Source organism: Castanea sativa, chromosome 2, assembly GCF_040712315.1.
Source record: "Castanea sativa cultivar Marrone di Chiusa Pesio chromosome 2, ASM4071231v1".
Classification (NCBI taxonomy): domain Eukaryota; kingdom Viridiplantae; phylum Streptophyta; class Magnoliopsida; order Fagales; family Fagaceae; genus Castanea; species Castanea sativa.
This window is the reverse complement of record NC_134014.1, coordinates 54,530,517-54,552,856: the sequence shown is the minus strand read 5'-3', so window position 1 is coordinate 54,552,856 and position 22,340 is coordinate 54,530,517. Positions and strand designations below refer to the sequence as shown.

At 34.1% G+C, this 22,340-nt stretch overlaps 1 protein-coding gene and 1 non-coding gene across 4 annotated transcripts; one reads left to right on the top strand and one right to left on the bottom strand.

The window, feature by feature from the left end:
• Positions 1-2,198: 2,198 nt before the first annotated feature.
• On the bottom strand, positions 2,199-2,303 carry LOC142626545 (small nucleolar RNA snoR2/U65). The gene has a single exon (XR_012842541.1). It is a non-coding gene; the product is annotated as a small nucleolar RNA snoR2/U65 (small nucleolar RNA).
• Positions 2,304-5,556: 3,253 nt separating this feature from the next.
• On the top strand, positions 5,557-17,914 carry LOC142625786 (uncharacterized). Of its 3 annotated transcripts, none has more exons than XM_075799506.1 (14): positions 5,557-5,746; positions 5,868-5,949; positions 6,090-6,200; positions 6,635-6,732; positions 6,839-6,922; positions 7,101-7,237; positions 11,542-11,614; positions 11,721-11,766; positions 11,888-11,997; positions 12,540-12,647; positions 12,731-12,784; positions 14,833-14,891; positions 15,597-15,909; positions 16,817-17,914. In XM_075799506.1, exons 1-14 carry the CDS (start codon positions 5,663-5,665, stop codon positions 17,678-17,680), a joined length of 2,223 nt encoding a protein of 740 aa, XP_075655621.1. In that variant the 5' UTR covers positions 5,557-5,662; the 3' UTR covers positions 17,681-17,914. The 3 variants fall into 3 exon arrangements, with proteins under 3 accessions (XP_075655621.1, XP_075655620.1, XP_075655622.1); XM_075799505.1 differs by having other exon boundaries at positions 14,830-14,891; XM_075799507.1 differs by having other exon boundaries at positions 5,731-5,746; positions 6,040-6,200; positions 14,830-14,891.
• The last annotated feature ends 4,426 nt before the right edge of the window (positions 17,915-22,340 follow it).

Genomic DNA, 22,340 nt, shown 5'->3' with positions numbered 1-22,340 from the left:
CATTATTATTATTATTCTCAAAAAAATTATTTTTAGTTGTGGTTGGTCACAGTCTCATATTTTATTATTTTATTTCGACTTGTAAGAAATTGATACTTCAATATTTGTAAAAATATTGTGAAATTTGTTGTGTCGGTATAACAATATATATGCCAGCTTACATAAATATTTAAAAGGAAAAAAAAAACACTTACCGATTACTAGGGAACAAAAAACTTTAGGCATGGTAGAAATTAATGTTAAAATGTTGTGGACTTAGTATTTTTTTATTTGATCTATAAAAAACTGAGATGTCGACAATTGTGAAAATATTGTGATGATAATAAGTGTTATAGGATTTTCTCAAAATATTTATTTTCGGTTATGGTTAGTCACAGTCTCATACTTTATTATTTTATTTTGACTTGTAAAAAATTGGCACGTCAATAATTATGAAATTTGTTATGTTAGTATAACAATATATATGCCAGCTTACATAAATATTTCAAAGAAAAAAAACACAAACTGATTACTGGAAAAAATAAGAATAAAATAAAATAAAAAACTAAAAAAAACTTTAGGCACTGTAAGTTGAATAAACCAAAAGCACTATAGCTCCAGTACTATCCATCAATATTAGTTTACCTATGATTTGTTGTGAAATTAATGTTAAAATGTTGTAGATTAAGTATTTTTTTTTTATTTGATATATAAGAAATTGAGATCTCAACAATTATGAAAATATTGTGATAATAATAAGTGTTGTTATATTTTCTCAAAACATTTATTTTCAATTGTGGTCACAGTCTCATTTTTTTTTTTTCGACTTGTAAGAAATTGATACCAAAATAATTGTGAAAATATTGTGAAATTTGTTGTGTCAGTATAACAATATATATGCCAGTTTATATAAATATTTAAAAGAAAAAAAACACAAACTGATTACTGGGGAAAAAAAAACTTTAAGCACTGTAGAAATAAATGTTAAAATGTTGTGGACTTAGCATTTTTTTTATTTGATCTATAAGAAACTGAGATCTCAACAATTGTGAAAATATTGTGATAACAATAAGTGTTGTAACATTTTTTTAAACATTTGTTTTCAGTTGTGGTTGGCTATAGTCTCATATTTTATTATTTTATTTCGACTTGTAAGAAATTGACACGACAATAATTGTGAAAATATTGTAAACTTTATTGTGTCAGTATAACAATATATATGTCAGCTTACATCAATATTTTATAAAATAAAAAAAAAAAAAAACACAAACCGATTACTGGAAAAAAAAAAAAAACCAATCTCATATTTATTTTATTATTTTATTTCAACTTGTAAGAAATTGACACGTCAATAATTGTGAAAATATTGTGAAATTTGTTATGTCAATATAACAATATAAATGTCAACTCACATCAATATTTAAAAGGAAAAAAAAAACACATCGATTATTGGAAAAAAAAAAAAAACTGTTGCAGCTACAATGCTGCACAGTGTTTTGCACTAGATGCACAGTGCCAAAGCACTGCGCGCATTCGTGCTTTTATTGTATAGAAATATGATAAATAAAAACAAATCTAAGCCATGAAATTGGCAAATTCTTAGATTTGGTTAGTTTCAATATGTATTGTGCGTTTGCGAACCGATTAAAAATTAAAATTATTTTACTATTCAGCTTATTTTTTGCTACTATTCAGCTTATTTTTGCTACTATTCATTGGCTCCACTGCAATTTTTTGTATTATTCATGGGCCTCACTATACTATTTTAACTAACTTTTACCTTTATCTACGGTACTTTCAACAATAAATTTTCAGTTTTAGCAAAATAAGCGGTATCCAAACACACCTGTAATATACATTATTTGATCCCATGTATTATTTGATCCCATGTCAATGCCTACTTTGATTTTTTTTATTTTTTTATTGGTAATGGAATTCTATTCTACCTCAATCTAATTGTATATGTGTATAAAGTCATTTTTTGATATTTGAACTCCAATCCTTGTCTTCTACACCACTATGAACACTTATACTTCTAGAGTGATTATTAGACCAAGAGTGCGCGATAGGAATTTGAGCCACTTTCTAAATGTAGTATAGTTTAGCTAACACATTAATGACAAGGTATGTGCTCTTATTGAATCCCTGGACCTAGGCCTCATTGTGATCTTCTTCTTCTTCTTCTTCTTTTTTGATAAGAAAATAAAATTAAAAGATAAAAATGTAAACGCACAAAATGGCTCCGTGGACCAATGTTGTATAAGATCCAAAGGTTCCTATCAAGATGCGAAACAAGGAATCATTCATTGTGCTCTTTGGGGACATTTAACTAAACTACCCGTCCAACCCAAAATTGTCCAATACAACACAAATGGTTCCAAAAACTAATTATGTCAACAATGAATTATGAGGAGTGAAACCCAATGACATTTGGTTGAGTGTCATGTTTTTTTTTTGGTATGGAAACTCACTCTGTCCCAACTCACAAATGTTTATGCACATGACATTGCCTCACTAGTCATTGTTGTGGCATCATTCCTCTCCTAGTCATTATTATGACTATTGTCATCCCTTGTCCTCCCCTATTATGCATTGTGACCCGACTTGATATACACGAGCTTTGTTGAAGATTTTGAGATCCCAATCAAATCAAACAAAATTTTTGGTCTCCATTAGATCACATACTTGTCGACCTCGATGTCGCACCACATCAACATCATCAACGAGACAATATACAGAATCGACTAATCCAACTGTTGATTTAATCCTTATTGTGACAATTGTCGTCCCTTGTCCTCCCCTCTTATGCATTGTGGCCTGACTTTTTTTTTTTTTTTAGAATAGTTACCCGACTTGATATACAAGGGATTCAAATCCTCTAGATTTTATAGGATACTATATCAATAGATTTCTTTAAATCATAACTACACTTTAATGATTTAATGGTTTAGATTTTGTCATGTCAACATTCCACTAACAGTATTATTAAAATATAAAAATAATGGTACAAACAAAACAATTAAGATTATTGTTAGTGGAATGCTGACAAGACGGAATCTAGACCATTAAATCATTAAAGAATGGTTAAGATTTAAGGAAATCTATTTAGTAGAATACCCTAAAAAATCTAAAAGATCTGAATCTGATATACATGAGCTTTGTTGACGATTTTGAGATCCCAATCAAATCAAACAAAATTTGCAGTCTCCATTAGCTCACATACTCGTCGACCTCGATGTCACACCACATCAACATCATCAATGAGACAATATACATAATCCACTAATCCAACTGTTCATTTAACCTTTTTAGATTGATCAACAACTTGTAAGTTCTTGATTGACAATAATTGGAATTCCTTCAAATTCAATAGGATCAAATCCATTGGCAAGTGTCACTTTCTGCACCCACTAGTAGGATTGAATGCAGGGACAGACCCAGGTGGGTGCCCAAGGGGGCCCGGGCCACCCTGGGTCCAAAAAAAAAAAATTTGACTTGCCCCCCCCCCCTCGTACTTGTATCTTGGGCCCCCGTGAACCATTAACCCAGTGGACGACCCATATGAATCTTAATAAAAAAAAAGGAGTAAAACCAAAAAAATGTAAACCCAATGGCCTGAACAGAAAAATGAAAGAAAAAAATAAAATAAAATTTATAAAGGGAGAGTGCTAGACAGAGAAAGTGAGAGGCGAGAGAGACCTAGAGAGTAGAGACCAGTCGAGACTCGAGATAAAGAGAAATTGAGAGGCAAGAGAGACCCATCTTGCCATTGCCCACGCTGTGACGCTGCCACCACACAAGACCATCTCACTGCCCACGCCGCCACCACCAGACCCATCTTGCAGACTCAAACTCAAACGACCACTGGCCACAAGCCATAACACAACAAGACCTATCTACATGTTAGGAATGCTATAAGCATATGGATAATAATTGTTGTATTAAGATTTAGTTATTTAGTTAGTTAGTTAGTTAGTTAGTTACAATTCCGAGCATGTTAATCACATTTAGCATATATTGGCATTATTAATGCACATGTTAATCACATTTAACACATGTTGAAAATATTAATGCACATGGGGAATAATAGTTACAATAGGATAAAGCCATGTGGGCCAATGAGATTAGAGATAATCTCCTATAAATACATGATTGTAATCCAATATGAGATATCAATTGAAGAATAAACCAATTTCTAAGTGCATTAATGCATCTCCCTCTCTCTTTTCATCTCTCTTTCTCTATGGAGAGTGATTACCTCGAATTAAGTCAATTTCCCTACAATTCCTATCAATCCCCCTACAATTCATACACATCCCCATTAGGAACCTCTAGGTTCCTAACACTACATTTTGCCATCGGTTGCTCAATTTGCGCAGCCTAGCTTCATTGCTCTAGCCTTTACAGTTCACAGATCACACTCAATCATTTAATCTATCTTTCAAAACCTAATATAGTGTTTGTGAATCTCATAATTTGTGCTTGTAGTGTTTGTGTTTTTAGTTTTTACTGATGAGTGATGATGGTGATTGTGGATTGAATATATGAATTTGTGCTTGTGGTGTTTTTCTTTTTTGGCTTTTGGCTTTTGGCTTTGGGACTCTGTTTTTGTGAGTTGTGAGTCTTGTGATTTTCTGTGTATGTGATTCTCTCACTTATATTATATATAAAAGATCATAAGAGAGAGAGTAGAGTTTGTAGAAATTAGAAAATATATTAGTGTTTGACTGTTTGTTGTCTGGTAGTTGGGCAATAAAATTCGGACAAGTGACAGAAATAGGAATAGACTGAACAGTAATTCATCTTTCAAGGAATACAAATGGTAAAATTAGGAAAAGTATTTGTTGGTAGTGCATAATAAATTCATAGCGCATGTAGTGGGACTGGGTGAGTGACAGAAAAAAGAGATAAAGACAGACAAAAGACAAAGACAAATCATATAATATCCTAAATTGTCACACAAATTCAAGAAGATAAGAGTGATTCACTTGTATCTATTGTTAACTCATAATACTATAACTAGTAATTTGACATTAGATAAATTTATAAAATAGCGTTGAATTCCCTTTTTATAGATAATGTATTAAGAAACAACAGTATTTTGTGTCTTTTGTTTTTCTTGGTAGGTGATGATATCCTAATATATTAAGAAATAATGATTTTGATGTATTTGTCTTGGTTGATAGTTTGTTAATATTATATGGATGTGTATTTGAATTCTTTTTGAATTTTTTTTTCACTTATCTCCCACCCCAGCTTGAATCTTAATTCTGTCCCTGATTGAATGGAATATAAGAGAATATCCATTATATTTAATTATCATCATATTTATTAATGTAATGCCGATAAAATACATCTCATAAATAAAATTTTGGGTAAAATACTGATTTTATTGTATTAAAAAATGTAATGTATACGATAAAAAATGATATATTTATTTTATAAAAAGATAAACTTAATTCGTTTATAAAATCTAACCAAAATATAGTTAGGCACAAAAATAGAAAAGAAATTATTATTATTATTATTTTAAAATGGAAATTGACAGTGGGAGATGAGGTTTAAAATGCCAATGGTCACAGCCAACGGGTTGTGTAGCACTTAGGTCTTAAAGGAAGCATAGAAATGTCCCGCAATCAAACAACAGCAGTAGCACATAGCGCGCCATGATTCTCATATTCCCATGGCTATTACTCTATCCATGAGAAGCAACGTCAAAGGCAACGCCAATAGTGGCCTGTTATCTCGCCTCAAAGCTCTAATTAACGTAAGGGTCTCTCTCTCTCTGTCACTCTGCTTCTATCTTATGCATTGGTTTCTTTTACGCATTTCGTCGAACACTTGTACACCAATTGTTTCTTTCATTTTGATTGATGTTTCACTTGCAGAGATTCGACCACACGTTGGCTAAAGAGGGATTGGAAGCTCCGCTCTACCCAGAAATCGCTTCTGGTTCAGAGGCTCAACAAGGTTCATATTGTAATTCCACTTATAGAGCTTGACATGGCATGCATTTTAGTGCTAGCATTGTTTTTCACATTCTACTTTGTTTTTACTCAGATACGCAGCTTGTGATGTTTTAGTAATGCTTGGTTTCAATGATGAATTAGGCTATGTTGATATGTCGAAATGGAGAAAGGTAAATTCGAAGATATTGGGAATAACTAATTCGATGATTTCACTACCCACTTGGAATGTGTTGAACATTCTTAAGAGTAAAGGTAACTTTTTATTTCATAATTCATACTTCCATTTTTAGGTACTGCTTTTTTTACCATAAGTTTTGAGTATTGTTTCGATTCTGTATTAGATTTTAGCATTTGTGTTAGCTTCATTGGCGAATGAATAAATATCTAAATGTTAGTGATGCATTGATGCTTGACATGCGGCCTATAGACAGGAAAAATGCAATGCATAAAAGGGTAATTTCTGAGCAAAGTGGATTTTTGGACTATAAGCTTATTTTTGAAAGAACATTTATATTATTCAAAGGAAGAGTGGTTATTATATTCACTGGCCTTGGCATTGTGCTGGCCTTTTTGTCGGTGTTAGTTCGGTCAATTCCACTTCAATGTTATATAGCATGCTGCTTCTACCATATTTGTCTTGTTGTGTATGAATGTCTTTAACTAGATAGTTTCCTTATGACATGCAGGGTTTGAAACCTATCTAGTGGGAGGATGTGTGAGAGATTTACTACTAAATAGAACACCAAAAGATTTTGACGTGATCACCACAGCTAAACTTAAGCAGGTTTTGTGACACTGATTTGGTTCTTCCTGTGGTTACTATAGTAACAATGATGTGCATGTGTGATGACCTGCAAAGGTTTCTGGTGGTTTTGTAAATCTTATTACAGATCAAGAAGCAGTTTCATCGATCTTTTATTGTTGGACAACGATTTCCTATATGCATGGTACACATAAAAGGGACTGTAATTGAGGTTGGTTGGTGCATTTAGTGACTAAGTAAGATATATATATATATATATATATATATGCTTAGATATAATATTTTTCTATATGAATCTCTGATATATAATTTACTGGTGCATATATTCATTTACTGCTTTTATTTTATCTTAATGTCGTTGTTTATTTTGGGTGATTCTTTTGAAACAGGTATCCAGTTTTGATACAGTGGCAAAACATGATGAAGAAAAAGAAAATTTTCTTTCCTTGCAAATGCCAAAAGACTGTAATGAAAAAGACTTCATCCGCTGGAGAAACTCCATGTGTCGAGACTTCACTATTAACAGGCACGTTTTTTTTTAATAGAGTAATAAAATTATTTTATCTTGGTTTAAATGGATATTACCACACTAAACTATGTAATTGGATATGTACCTCAAACTTTAAAAAGATTCAATCAACACTTCACCTCCAAATCAGTGTCAAAGTTAATTAAATATGAAGGCAAATTTTGCAAAAAGATGCAAATGTTGTGTTAGTCATTGCCTCCACAAAACTATGTAATTGGATATGTACCTCAAACTTTAAAAAGTTTCAATCAACACTTCACCTCCAAATCAGTGTCAAAGTTAACTAAGAATGAAGGCAAATTTGGCAAAAAGGTGCAAATTTTGTGTTAGTCATTACCTCCACAAACCTCCATTTCCACCATGCTTATCTAGATGCATGCTAATCTAGATGTACAAGATTAGGGCTGATCAATCAACCACACCTGCACCCAACAAAACCCATCTGATATGGAGCCATCCAATCCAAAAGTGGACTTCAAAAGCTAGTTTGATTGGCGGCAGATTGGCACCAGTGAAATATGATCAGATTGGGTCAAGTATTAGGTTTCCTATATGTAAATCTGATAAACTGAACCTGGCCTGGGTGCTTTGCCTAGTACCTTGATTCGCTGGTCACTGTTGTGTTGCCACTCATCTCCTTGTCTTCACTTAGGGTGCCATAGTTCCTCACCCTCCCCTCTATGACTTGATCTTTTCATGAGCTTTGACAGGGATCTTGAGATCTCCATCTTTTTTCTTGCTTGCCCAGTGTGACACCACCCAGATCGTCAACATCAACAAGACAACCCACATGCTCGACCGATATAACCGTTGAATTAATCTTATTGGATCTGTTGACACCTGCTTGTCCATGATTGACAGGGTTTATAATATCTTCAAACCCGTGATCGGGTTGGTTGCCATGTTGACGATAAACGCAAGCCTTGCTATCATCCCTATACAAGATCTTAATTACAGACCCCCTTTCTGAAAAGAACTTAAGCATTTATGTCAAGGTTATTTAATACCATAGCATTTTTGTACTGGCATGTAAACCAGTTCATATTCCTCCTCTGAAATGTATCGGCTGTTATACTGGACAATTTTGGCTGTTTTGGCCGGTAAACATAATATGGTCCAATACAAAATTGTCAGTTTTTCGATAATTTTTTAAAACAAGGGACTGGCACTACAAGGTGCTGGCAGTTGTAATGACACTTGTGCACATCTGCAGTGGAGAGGAGAACATTTACAGCAAGCATGGGAGGGAAGAACTAAGCACAAAATTGAAAATAGCTGAACTAACACATGCAACGACCTTTTTGATAAGTTGATAGTTGGGGGAGGAGCGATTTGAACCCTAGACATTTCCGTTAAGAAATATTAGAAAGTGCCATTTGGGTTACAAAGCTCTTGGCACGCATGCAACAACCTGATCTACTAATAAATAGATGTTCAGTCAAGCAAAGATTTGAAAAAGAAAAGAAGTTAACACAGGGAAAGCCAAAGAAAGAATAGACTGAACAAACCAAGAGACAGAGAGAAATGTGAGATTTGATTGAATTTTTAAGTTTGATGGAGATGGTTACTGGTCCAAGATCTTGAAGAATTTGAAGCTATAGGTTCCAACTTCCAAACTGCACTGTCTTTATTCTTTTGAAGTTTGATGGAGATGGGAACTTAATTTAGTTTGTGGACCCGGTGAACTGAATAAATGCGTAATAAAGCCTTGGCTTTAGTTTTGGTTTATACTTTTTGGTTTTCAGCCATCATTTAAATTGAGTTCCCCCCCCCCCTAAATTGTGCTATTTCCAAAGATTATTTTTAAAACAATAAAATATAATTTTTGTTTCTAAATCAGTGCCCTTTATACCACAAAAATGAATATTCGTAATTATTATATAGATTTATATTATTTTCCTAAATTTGTTTATATTTATAATTTATGTACTAACCTAAATGTTCTTCGGTTATATAGAAATACTACTATGAGTGTGTACATATAGCAGTAATCTTGAAACAGTAAATCAGAATCAATCGGTACCAAAATATTTTGTTTTCTTGACCAAAACTTAAATAGCCTTCAGTGCGGTGTTGATAGCTTTGGTTTCCGTTGTTGTGTTGGTGACTGGACATAGCCTCACCAACACCCAGTTGGAAGCTTGGAACAACATAGATCCACAACCCAGTTGCTCATAACCACCACAAGCGTGACTCTTAAACCACACAATGATTGTCGTGCATTTAACCCAAATAGAGAAATGCCCACAGCCAAACCAAACCTGATTGCACCACACCATTATATGTATCGACAATCCTAAATCGGTACATTGATATCAACTGGTACAAAAATATTTTGTTTTCTTGACCAAACCAAAATGGCATTCGGTACAGTCTTGATAACTTTGGTTTTCATTGTTGTGTTGGTGGCTGAACACCCAGTGGGAAGCTTGGAACTACATAGATCCACAAACCAACTACTCAAAACCACCACAAGCATGACTCTTAAAGCAAAAAACAGTTGTGATGCGTTTAACTCAACCAAAACAAAGCCCACAACCAAACCAAACTTGATTCCATGCTCATCATAATATACATACTGGTAATCCTAAAATGGTACACTAGTATCAACCACTACTAAAATATTTTCTAAACCAAAACAATCTTCGATGCAGTTTTTGTCAATTTTTGTTTCTGGTGTTGTGTTGGTGACTGATCACAGCCTCACCAACATCCAACTTGAAGCTTGGAATTGCACAGATCCACGACCTAGCCACTCAAAACCACCACAGACACGACACTGAAACCATACAAAGAGCATGAGGAGTTTAACCAAGCACAACCAAGCGTAGGACCAAACTTGTTAAATTACCGATTGTCTCAAAAGCTTAAGCTATTGGGATATGGTAAATTTAATCATTTAACCACACAATTCTAATACTCCCCCTTACGTGTGGGTCGGAACTACCTTTTAATAGGTGAGAACCAACACGTAGATTTTGAATGGGAGGTAAAGTAGAGGAGACAAGGATCGAACTCACGATCTCATGCTTTAATACCATGTTAAATTACCGATTGTCCTAAAAACTTAAGCTATTAAGATATGGTTAATTTAATCATTTAACCAATATTTCTAACAAAACCAAACCCAATACACAGACATCATAATAGCCTCCCTTAAAATGCAACTTCTCCGCCCACGCTTAACAAATTGAAGACTCTAAGACTCACTAACATTCCAAATCAGTCAACCCAACGCAAATTAACTCAAAGCCCAACATCTATGTTGCCGACACAAACCCACTGCCAGTGTCGGTGTCAAAGATTTTGACTGCATTGTTTCAATGTTTGGGCACCTGGATAGATGTATGCGCAAATTTTGGCTCCAAACTGTTTGGAGCCTTAGGTTTCAACCCTAATAGGAAGATGACATGTGTCCTTGTAATCCAACCAACCAAGTGAGTCATGTGCATTGCATATGACATGGATACATTGTCTTCCTATTGGAGCTTGAAGCTCAAGGCTCCAAATATGTTTGGGGCCAAACTTTTTCCATTATGTATAGATTTGATATTGTACTTCTTGGCTTGTTCTGAGTTTAGGGTTTAGACGTTGGGTTCAAATTTTAAATTCTGGAATTGGTTATGGGTTTTTATTTAGATCCAACAATAGGGTTTCGGGCTTTGTCTTTTTTCAATTTCTTTGATTCCAAAGGGGTCTCCAGAGCTTCAACTATCAAATCTGAATCAAGATGAGGTTTCTTCTCCTTGTTCCTCTTCCTCCTCTTATTCTCAATTCACCAACAAGATTGGGGTTTTTAAAGCCAATGTCTTTTGGGCCTCTAAGAGGTTCAGATGGAGAAAATCCTATTTCTTTTGGGGAATTGGTAAAGATGGAAATGGCGAAGATTTGGAGTTAGGGTTAATGATTGGTGAGATGAGGGGATCAGTGGGGCAGTGGTGGAAATGAAGGCTTGTGAAGGCAATGGCACTGAGCTTGGGAGTGGAGGTGTGGATTTTTCTGTCTTTTTGCCAATTCTATTTTCACTTTTGACCTAGGTGGCAGGATGCTAATTGTCATAATTACTATAATTAAAATTTGGGGTGCTCATTGCAAGTACCCCCATAATTTAGGGTGGTAATATGCATTTATACCCCTTTTTTAAGTTACTTTGGTGGAAAATATTCTTTACTGTCAACTTATCAAAAAAAGAAAATGTTCTTTACGGTCCATGTGAGTAGGTTTTGGGTTCTGAAGCTTTTTCGCCCTCGTTGCTTATTTACTATGTGGCTTAAAATCTTAATTTGATATTGTGGAAGCAGCTTATTCTTTGACCCATTTGCCAAAAAAATCTATGATTACGCTAATGGAATGGTGGACTTAAGTTCCTTGAAGGTGACTCTTCTTTTGCTTTGTTAATACAAGACAAGTTTCAGTTTATATTAATTTATTTCAAAATTTTCGTTTGAATGTTACTTAGTTTTGATATTGTTGGACACAGCTGCGAACGTTGATCCCTGCTCAATTGTCATTCAGAGAGGATTGTGGTATATGTTTATTTCATTAATTTTCTGTAAACTCTTTTATCATCATGATATTTGGAGCCATTGGCTGAATCTGTTATCAAACTATATGAATCTGACCGATTATATGCAATCCATCATGCAGCAAGAATTTTGCGTGGCTTAAGAATTGCTGCTCGTTTGGGCTTGTCATTATCAAAGGACACTGAGACCGCAATTCATGATCTTTCTTCATCTGTTCAGAGTTTAGGCAAGGTAGTTGCCAAGGATTTAAATGAGATCACTTTCCTCAATGAATTATACAACAACAACAACAACAAAGCCTTTGTCCCTAATTTTTGAGGTTCGGCTATGGATTCTTAACAGATTAGGGTCGGCCACATGTATTCTAGTAAGGGACTCCCCAACAAGTATTCGTAATGGATCCATTCATAATAGAGTGATTAAAATTTATGTTGGCTGTCAATCTATTGCTACCCTCCTTTTCCTGGGCATGGGACTGGCTATGAACAAAATATATGACACTATCCCCAATGAATTATGTCATTAAAAAATTATTGGGTGTTTTTGGCATTTCTTAGTACCTTCTCCCTTTCTTGTTAACCACCTTTTATTGTTCTTATTTTTTAAATTCACTGTTTCACAAAACTTATATGTGCGTGTGTGTGTGTGTGTGGGTGGGTGTTTCTCATAAGAACTACTTTATTATTTTAGCTCTTTAGATTTCCAAGCAAATGTAATTTAAGTTATCAACTTCATCCTATTCCTTACTAAAATAACATTGTTTATATATTCAGTCAAGGATAATGATGGAGTTGAACTATATGTTTTCTTATGGAGCCGCTGAACCTTCTCTCTGCTTGCTTCAGAGATTTAATCTGCTTGAAATTCTTCTTCCATTTCATGTAAGTGATTTTCCAGTATCTGACTCACAAAATCTTAATGTTTTCATTCAGAGATTATATCTGATATGATGTTTGAATTACAGGCAGCATACCTTCAAGAGGCTAAGCAATCTTCTAAGCGTCCAATTATGTTGATGGTAAGATTACCTTTACAAGGAAGTAGTAAAGCAATCTATGCATTATTTATTATTAGTTAGTGATAAACATGCAACTATGGTATGGAATGTAGGAATGAACATGATTAAATCATGGAATTATTTAATGTCATGAAGTTAGACAGGAAGTAATGGATATACTGGGAGATTACCAAAGGCACAATATTGAGTTAAGAGGAAAGCAATGTTTGTTGAGAAATATAAAAGGATCTTCCATTCGAAATTTTTGTATTGATTCTAGAATTTTGTAAGTAATTGAAAATTCCTATCTGAGATGTAGGAATAATTTGGAACTTTTGTTAACAAGCAGAGAGAGAGAGAAAGAGAGAGATGTAACAAAAGCTGTTACAAAACTTAGGTATCAAAGAACAACAACCAAGCCTTAGAGTCTGTTTGGGATTCGCTTATTTTGCTGAAACATAAATTTTTTTGTTGAAAGTACTGTAAATAAATATAAAAGTTAGCTGAAATAGTATAATGAGACTCATGTATAGTATCAAAAAGTGTAATGGGACTCATGAATAGTAGCAAAAATAAGCTGAATAGTAAAATAAGGTGGCAAAAATAATCTTTGCCAAATAGACACTCTGTCCTAAATTCTTTAGGGTTGGCTACAAAACTTGCTTATCACCAAAAAAAAAAAAAGAAAAAAAAAGAAGAAGAATCTGTTACAAGGTCATTGTAGGAACATAGTTTGTTTTGTTAAGTGTAACTGCATCTGCTTGCAAATGATCTGTTGAGAGTACGTTTGAGCTTAAAGTGGCTTATAATATGTCAAGCCAAGGCTGGCTCTAGGCCTAAGGCTCCATCTCTCCAAAGAATTTATAAAGGGTCCTAAGGCCTCCAGTTATATAAACAATAGACCCCCAAAATTCTACAAAAAAGGCCCAAAATTGTAGAACGATTATTTTTTTTTTTTAAGAAAGAAAATATAGGTGGATTTTGCATTCTTTCTCTGCCCCGAAGAAGGCCCTCAAAATATTGAGCCAATAAAAATCTAACTCAATTTAAACCCTAAACTGTTTCACCAATAAAAATTGTTATGAATGTGCCGAATAATCATTGATAATCTATTTTCCTACCAACTTGTAAAAGAGATATTAATAAAACCTAAATACTAAAACTTAATTAGCAATTTTGCATCTCAAAGAACAATAAGAATGGTTTTCAAACCAAAAAAAATATACACAATACATAATATAGAATAAGTAAGGGCCTCACAGTGAGGGTTATTACAGGATTCTACTTGGCAATGGTGACCAATCTTTCCCTTGGAAGAGCATATGGAAATCAAAGATTCCATCTAGAGTTGCTTTCTTTAGCTGGACTGCTGCTTTGGGGAAAATCTTGACAATTCACAATTTATGGAAAAAGAAAATGTTGCTTTTGGATTGGTGCTATATGTGTGAATGAAATGGGGAATCGGTTAATCACCTTTTATTGCATTGCCCTGTTGCTACAGAATTATGGGCTCTGGTTTTGGGTTTATTTGGAGTTTATTGGGTGATGCCGAAGACTTTTGTGGATTTATTAGCTTCTTGGCCAGGTTGCTTTAGATGCTATTGGAATGGACTTTTGTGGATGGCTGCTTGACATTGTTTGATGTGGTGCATATAGAGGGAGGGGGACAATAGGAGCTTTGAGGACACGGAGAGGACTATGCCTGCCCTTAAATTATTTTTCCCTCTTATTGGATCGGGTGTCAGTCATACATAGTCATTCTTTATGTTCTGTTATTGATTTATTAGATTCATGTAATTTGCATGAGTGATTGTATGGTCCCCGCTGTATACTCTTTGTATACGGGGTGACTATTTTTTATATCAATAAAGATTGCATTACTTATAAAAAAATATAGAATAAATAATATCTAATTGATATTCAATATTAAAAACTGCACTAAAATTATCGCCTTAGGCCTCAAAATATACTGAACTGATCCTGTGTCAAGCACATATTTTTTTTTTGTTTTTCTAATTTTTCATGGTCTTACTTTCTTAATATTTTCTCTTCATTTTTTTGGACAGAAGCTTTTCTCACATTTGGATAATTTCGTTACTTGTGATCGACCTTCTGACTGCAGCCTGTGGTAAGCCAATGATTTATTTCCTCTGTTATAAGGATAAACATAATATATCATGAAAGGATCATCATAAACTTGATTAGTGGACATAGTTGCTAGACTTCTTGAGTTTTCTTTAATTTGAGGAAATTTGAATCATTGTGTTCAAATATGTTTTCAGTTCAACCTTTAAAAAGTCACAGTTAATGATACATCGAATAATGTGATTTGATTGATTCTTCAAACCCACTTAGTGGGAACATCAAAGCGAAATGAACTGATGGAGGGCTAAGTGTGGGGGTTTGGGTCTGGTAAGGAAGTAATATGTGATGGTGAAGAAGTTGATCAAGCTCTGGTAGAGATTTCAGTACCACCCTGTAGTACAATCTTTAGCTGACATTATAAGCTATATTAGTTTGGCATCAGATACTTCCTCAACATTTTGGAAACCTGTGTCCTGTAATCATATGTTACCAATAAAGGTCTTGCCTCTTCATATGTATAGCAAACATCCGACCTTCGTGAATGACTCTGCAACTGATAGGTCCACTAAGCAGATCTTTTCAAGAGGGTTTCTGGCTTCCTGTCAAATGTTTTTATTTCCCATTTCAATCATAGATGCATGATGAGAAACTCATTTATCACCTTGCTGTAGATAGCTGGAGGTTTATATGTTTTTGAATCTTTGCAATCATGGTTTTAATTTGATGTCATATTTTGTGTATGGGACAGGGTTGGACTGTTGGCTTTTCACTTGGCATTAGTAAATAATCCTCAAGAAGCTATTGTGATTTGGGCATTTGCTTCTGCTCTGTACCATGGAAACTGGGAGGAAGGTGTCAAATTTGCTAAAGAACATGCTGAAATGCATGTTGATTTTGTACCTGAGATCTTGGGGTCCTCTAACATTAAATCGGATGAAGAACTTGCTAAAGAAGTTACTTTGTTAGCATCTTTGGTCCAAGATTCCATGTCTACTTTGGCTGAGACAGAAAGTCTATTCAAATCAATGTCCAGATACCCATTCTCTCCATGCTCTGGTTTTGTAAGTACATTTCTCTTTGTAATCCACATTGCTAATAACCTTAACAGCATATTTAACCAAAGAATAAATGTTCAAAATGTTACGTCACTCATTTGTGGTTATTTTAATCAACATTGTAGGGTGCCCTTGTGGCACATCTGGGTTAAAATTTTGACTGCAGAAACTACTATATTGATCTGCCAATTCTTCAGATAAAAAGGGACAAAAACATAGGGCTGCAACCTGGGTGATCTAGTCTGTGTTATATAATGATTGCGACTCAAATCATGCTTTTCACTCTTGAAATCTAATCCAATCCAATATGACCCCAACCTTATCTGAATTATCAATATACAAACCTCATCTTGAGGTAGGTTGATATATTAGGTTAAAATTAAATCAAATTCAAATTTGAGCCTGACCTTGATAGTTTCAAATGTGCCAAATGTAATGTGCAGGGTCCACCTGTTCATCTACACAAAGCCAAAGGCCCTGTGTGTATATGGGGCTCATTTGACTGGTTTGCACTGATGTTCACAACTGTTGCTAGCAGTCCTTATGCCTTAACTCTATGCCCAGATATCATGTTATGTGAAGAACAGTGCTCAGACAAATTATTGAATGGGCAAGCTCAAACTATTAAAATACAAATTGAGTGGGCAAGCTCACAACATAGTTTGACCATGAACCTCAACCTAATCTGGCCCAAATTTTGACCTTATCTTTAATTATTGGTACACTGGAGATTTCCACTGCAGCACTGTGATTGGTTAGGCATGTTACCCAGTTATGTCTCACTATTTCCTGCTAGAGAGGATCGCTGTCCAATGATTTACTTATTCCCATGGTTTCTTGTAGTTAACATATGTATATTACTTGAATATAGTTCATATATGCACCTGATCTGATAAAAAAAGTGGTTCTTTAGGTATTTATTTCGAACAAAGTGGAGAAAGATGTTTTGGAAATTTTCCAAGTGCTCGTGGATGATATTGAGTCCTATAATAATGGAAGAGAGTTTTTTGAGATTGATTACCACTTGCTTGGGAAGGGAAATCTGCATGAGGCAAGATTTGTTCTCAGCAAGATTATTTTGGAAACTATGAGTGGTGAAGTTGTTAATGAAGAGAGGAAGGTTGTCAAGGAGGGGAGAACTGAGGTGCAGCCAGATATCTCTGAGGAGAATTGTGATCTGGAGCTTTCAGATCTCATGAAGCTTGCGTTAAAGGATAGAAATCGTAAACTTGGCCTATCGACATCTGATCCTGAAGTAAAGCAAACGGTGGTGAAGAAACAGAAGTTGGTGGAGAAACTCAGTTGTCCTGAGCAGCTGGGGGCTACAATGAATTCAGGGGTGTTTGAGAAAGTGAATTTCCATAAGATGGCTAAGAAACACAACAAAATAATTGAGACGTCTTGGTTACCCCAAGAAGAAACAAAGATGATGCAAGGCATAATTTTGGAGAAGGAAAATTATCATTTACAAGAGCAGCAGGTTAATTTGGAAATGCAAGAGGGTGTTGAGAATGACAAGTACAAGAATAATGAGAGGCATTTGAAGACATTAGAGAAGGTGAAGCATCGGTTATCACAAGATGAGGTAACTAAGAAGCATGTGAAAAATGTAGTTGATGAGTGTAGTTCCAGTCAGGAGGCAAAGCTTAAGCATAGAAAGGTGTTAGAGAAGAAAGAGTTACATTTCTCACCCCAAGAGGTGGTCAGGGAGAAACATGATGAAGAACTAGTTAAGGAGAAAGGCAGTCGACCTCTACTGTCAAGCCTTTTCAAGTGAATCGTCATTGTATGTTGTAAAATCACTTGCCAGTTTGGGACAGCATTACCAAAGCTATAATTGACAGGCACGAGGCATCCTTCCACCTCTCTCTATGATTTCTTTGCAGTTGTACATTAGAATCATTAGAGCTGATAGAAGTATGGTCTTATTTACTAAAGGTTATACTCATTGTAAGATTATGCTCAATTTTTTTTTATCGGATTAGTAATCAATTTTGATTTCTTGAGATCATGAGTAGTATCAGCATTTGGTTCAATATGTTGACTTGATTAGGTTTGTCATAATGCCGTACCTATTTTATTTCGATTATGTTTCAGGAAAGTTGGTAGCACCAATGACTGATGTAAATTAGCTCTTCAGCATCGTCGCGTGTCCTTAACTTTTCATGTTTTCTTCATCTTTTTCTTCTCTTCATATCAAGTGTAAATGAACTTTTCGCCAGGTCTATTCAGATCAATCGCATTATAATTGTTGCTAATTTTCTGAGAGAACCAAAATTTTCACCATATTAGAGGCCAAAATTAGGGATATAAATGAAAGTAATTTAGAGTTTGGGGTCATTTCTATAAGCATGCAGTTTGCCACTTTGTGTAATGATTTTGGTTTTGGCAAAAATTATTTTTGTCAATTTATTTTTCTATTTAGCTTATTTTTGTTACTATTTATGGCCCCACTGCACTTTTGGTATTGTTTATAGGTCTCACTGTACTATTTTAGCTAACTTTTACTTTTATTTACAATATTTTCGATAAAAAATTTTCAATTTTAACAAAATAAATAAATCACAAACAAACCCTTAGCATATACAAATAGAATGGTCCAGATTATTCTGACCCTTTATCTTTATCCAGATAATTTTATTTAAAAAATAAATAAGGTGTATCAGACGGAAAATGAATTAAAGTATTAAACAATTTAAACTATGGGCCATGGTCCTTGAAACTAGTCGGGCTTAAACAAATGGTTTTGACTAATAAGTCATTGACTTTCCCGAGGCTTGTGAGTGGGGCTCACAGGCTGTGAGAGGCAGGCCCGCACCATGGAGCGGGGACAGGAGACAGTTCTTGATATAAGAGGGCACGCTCCTTCAAAGTTCAAGCTAGTTCAATACCTTTTTAAGGTTCTTGGCCTTTGTCTTAGGAAAGAAAACAATTTTATCAACCTTGGTGATGTTTCATGTTTTCTTTAAGGCTCCATCAAAGGCTAAAATCACATTAGCAAATGTATGATCTGATCTCTATTGTTTTATCTCCAAAGATTAAAATCACATTAGCAGATCTATGATCTCTGTTTTCAAGTGAGCCGAGGGCCTAGTGATGAAGGAATAAAGATAAAATACTTGATTATTTAAATATTAAAAAGTTTGATTTATGTTTGTAGAGAAGAAAAATTCCTAACCTATGAGTGGGAAGGCATAATTTCTCTACACTTAGAGTATTATGCTACCCACTGGAGACTATGCTTGTACAACTTAATACATGCCTCGGGTGGCCTTATATAGAGATCTTTGGAAACTAACGGACAAAAGGAAAAAGAGGTGTAAATGGTTAAAATACCATACTTTCAAAAAATACTGCACCAAACCTTGAAAAAAAAAGGTGAAAGTGTCTATAGAAGGATCGTGTTGTTAGAAAGAAATTATTGCACTAGACCTCAGAAAGGACTTATAGGTGTGCAAAGAGTAACATGTCATCTAGAAGAAACTATTGCACTAGACCTTGAATGAAGTTCTACGCCGGCAAAAGGTAACATATTGTTCAAAGCAACTATGCCACCAACCCTAGAAATTTAGTCGTCTACAATATTATTCCATAAATCCAAGACGGGCACAAAAGGTAAATCTAGGAAATATGATAAAATTATATGGTACAAGAAAATCATAATGGTCATTGATTAGTATGATATGAATTTCTAGTATTTTTCCTGCCAAATTTCCAATTTTTTGGGAGAAAAAGAAGATAATATCAACATTCAAGGAGGAGAAGGGCATTGTTGAAGGAACTTTTATTGTTGTCCGAGAAGATATAAGGTGTAAAGTTTGTTATGAAATTAGAATTGGCTTAATTTTTTTAATGGTCCTGGACCTTTCAGTCCATACCATAAATAAGTCACATATACACCATACTACATGTTCCTTGTTGTTGAGGTCATCACCCCGGGTGAGAGATTTTGTGACATTTCTAATTGGTTATCTTGTTTGTCTAATAATATATTTAACAATTGACATTTTGACTTGTATACATAATGAGTTAATTTTTGTGAAATTATTCAATATAATTGGAATACATTTTTTCTTTCCAGAAAGGTAAATCTTACACGTGAAATTTTTATTTATGTGAGAGAAATGTGTAATCTACTGGTATACTGAACAATTTTTGTTAGTTTTGATTACCAATAACCAGCCAATCAGTCGTTTCTGGTATTTATGTGAGGGAAACAATATTTAATGTTCCTGCAATGAAGGACACTCGTTATCAAAAACTAAAATTGTATTAAAAAAAAAAACTAAAATAAAATATATATACAAGAGTAGGTGTCATCATTCATGATGGGAAGAGAAGCGTAATAGTAACTGCAAATAGTGAGAGCATGCGATCAAAATCGGGAAAGAAATGGAAGTTGTTGCGATGAAGTGGGCCCTTTCTTTTGCAAAGCTTGGTTGATGCGTTTTATATTTTGGAAGATGTAAAAACCATAGGGCCTGTTTGGTCCTTATTTTCAAAAAGTTGTTTTAAAGGTGTTACGAGAAATTGTTCTCAAAAACAAATTTTTAGCGTTTACTGTTTTCCCAACCTACAAGGTTATTTGGCATTTGTATATATATATCTTAAAAAATAAAAGAAGACAACCTAGCCAAAATTAACAATAATGAACAGTGGCTTGAAATTGAGAACAAGAACATTCAGAAAGTTATTCCATCTCCATAGTGATTTTTGGAGAAAAGTTTTCTAAAATCAATTTTTAGAAAATAGGTGCCAATTGTTTTCTTTTTATGAAATTTTTAATAAAAAACTATAGGACCCCCCCCCTTTTTTTCCTATATTTCTATATTTCTAAATAAAAAACCGTTTTAAAAAATATTATACCAAACAAGCTCATAGTGTTTGCAATGCAAAATTTAGGGTCGGTTTGGATAGAACTTATTGTTGAAAACTGAAAACTGAAAACACTGTAGCAAAATAATTTTTAAATATGTGAATAGTGATGCAGGACCCATTTTTAATAAAAAATTGATGAAAAAGTACATGAACAGTGCGCGCACAGTGCCGCACAGTGTGCGCACTGCACACATGTCCCCTCTGCAGCAGAAACAAAAAAAAAAAAAATCAAAACGTGGACGCAGCAATAAGCTGCATCCAAACGCCCTCTTAGTCTCAAACTGGCTAAGCTTGTTAAACATTATTTACTCAACTAAAAGAGAATTAAGAGGCAAGCAAAAACGAAAAATCTCACATGTAGATACCTATATTAGTTTTTTTTTTTTGGAGGGGGGGGGGGGGGGAGGGGAAGACTAATATATTTAAAGAGGCTCCAAATTTTTGGGAACCATTACTTGGTGGTTACATTACAATCTTGATAAAAATAAATTCAGAATAACTATATTTTAAATCTTACAATAGAGGAAGAGTAACGAATTAAACTTTATAGTTTCAAAAGTAACTAATTAAACGTCAATTCATTTAAGTGGATTGTTTAAATTTTAGTATGAGCTAATAGTTTAACTTCTTCATTATTTATTTTGTTACTTTGAAACTATGGGATTTAATTTGTCATGTCCTTCAACTATAATATATTTAAAACCTATATTTTCTTATAAAAAGATAAAATGTAATATTAGTAATGACAATTTCAAAAAGTCAAACTAATCATGTTTAAGAATTTCCATAAATTTAATATTCTAAAAATCACAAAGGAAAAAATTAACAAACACCCTAGGAGGATCGATCTATGAAATATTATTACAATACGAATTCAATGCCATTCCAAATTATGTTTGAAGTCATTAACATTAATATCCTTAACAAGTGTTTGCAGGCACAACTCTACAAGAACTAAATCTATAATTGAAAAGTATCCACACACTCGAAATTATTGCAAAAGTCATGCTGTAATAACCAAAAACTGCACCAAACTCCTTAATTAGCATCTCATTGCTAGACTTTTAATTTAAACAACAACAATCCAAGTTGGGGATCGTGAAATTTATTAGCAAATCCAAGTGTGGAAAAATTTAAAAAAAAACAAAAAAACAAAAATTGAAAGGAGCGCATTTTAAACTTACCGTAAAAGGCAAAGTGTAGCAAAAGGGACCAATCATTATTCAATAGAAGATAAACTCAAAAGAAAAAAAAAATTAAAAAAAAAAGTAATCTTTGTCCAATATTTGAAATCAGATGCAGCAAACTCACACCCACATGCCTATACCAGACCCAGGTGACCGTTGCTGCGACAAACTGAGAAAGTACCATTTGACAAAAACCCTCTTCATCCAACGGTCATAATTCACTAGCCGTTGCATTTGAAAAAAGTAAAAGCGCCACGAGGGCTATTCCAGACAAATACCCATTATTTTCGTGTCTTTAGCTCTCTCTTTCTCTCTCTTTCTCTTTCTATATTTCATCTACCTTTTTTTTTCGTACATACATACATATATACA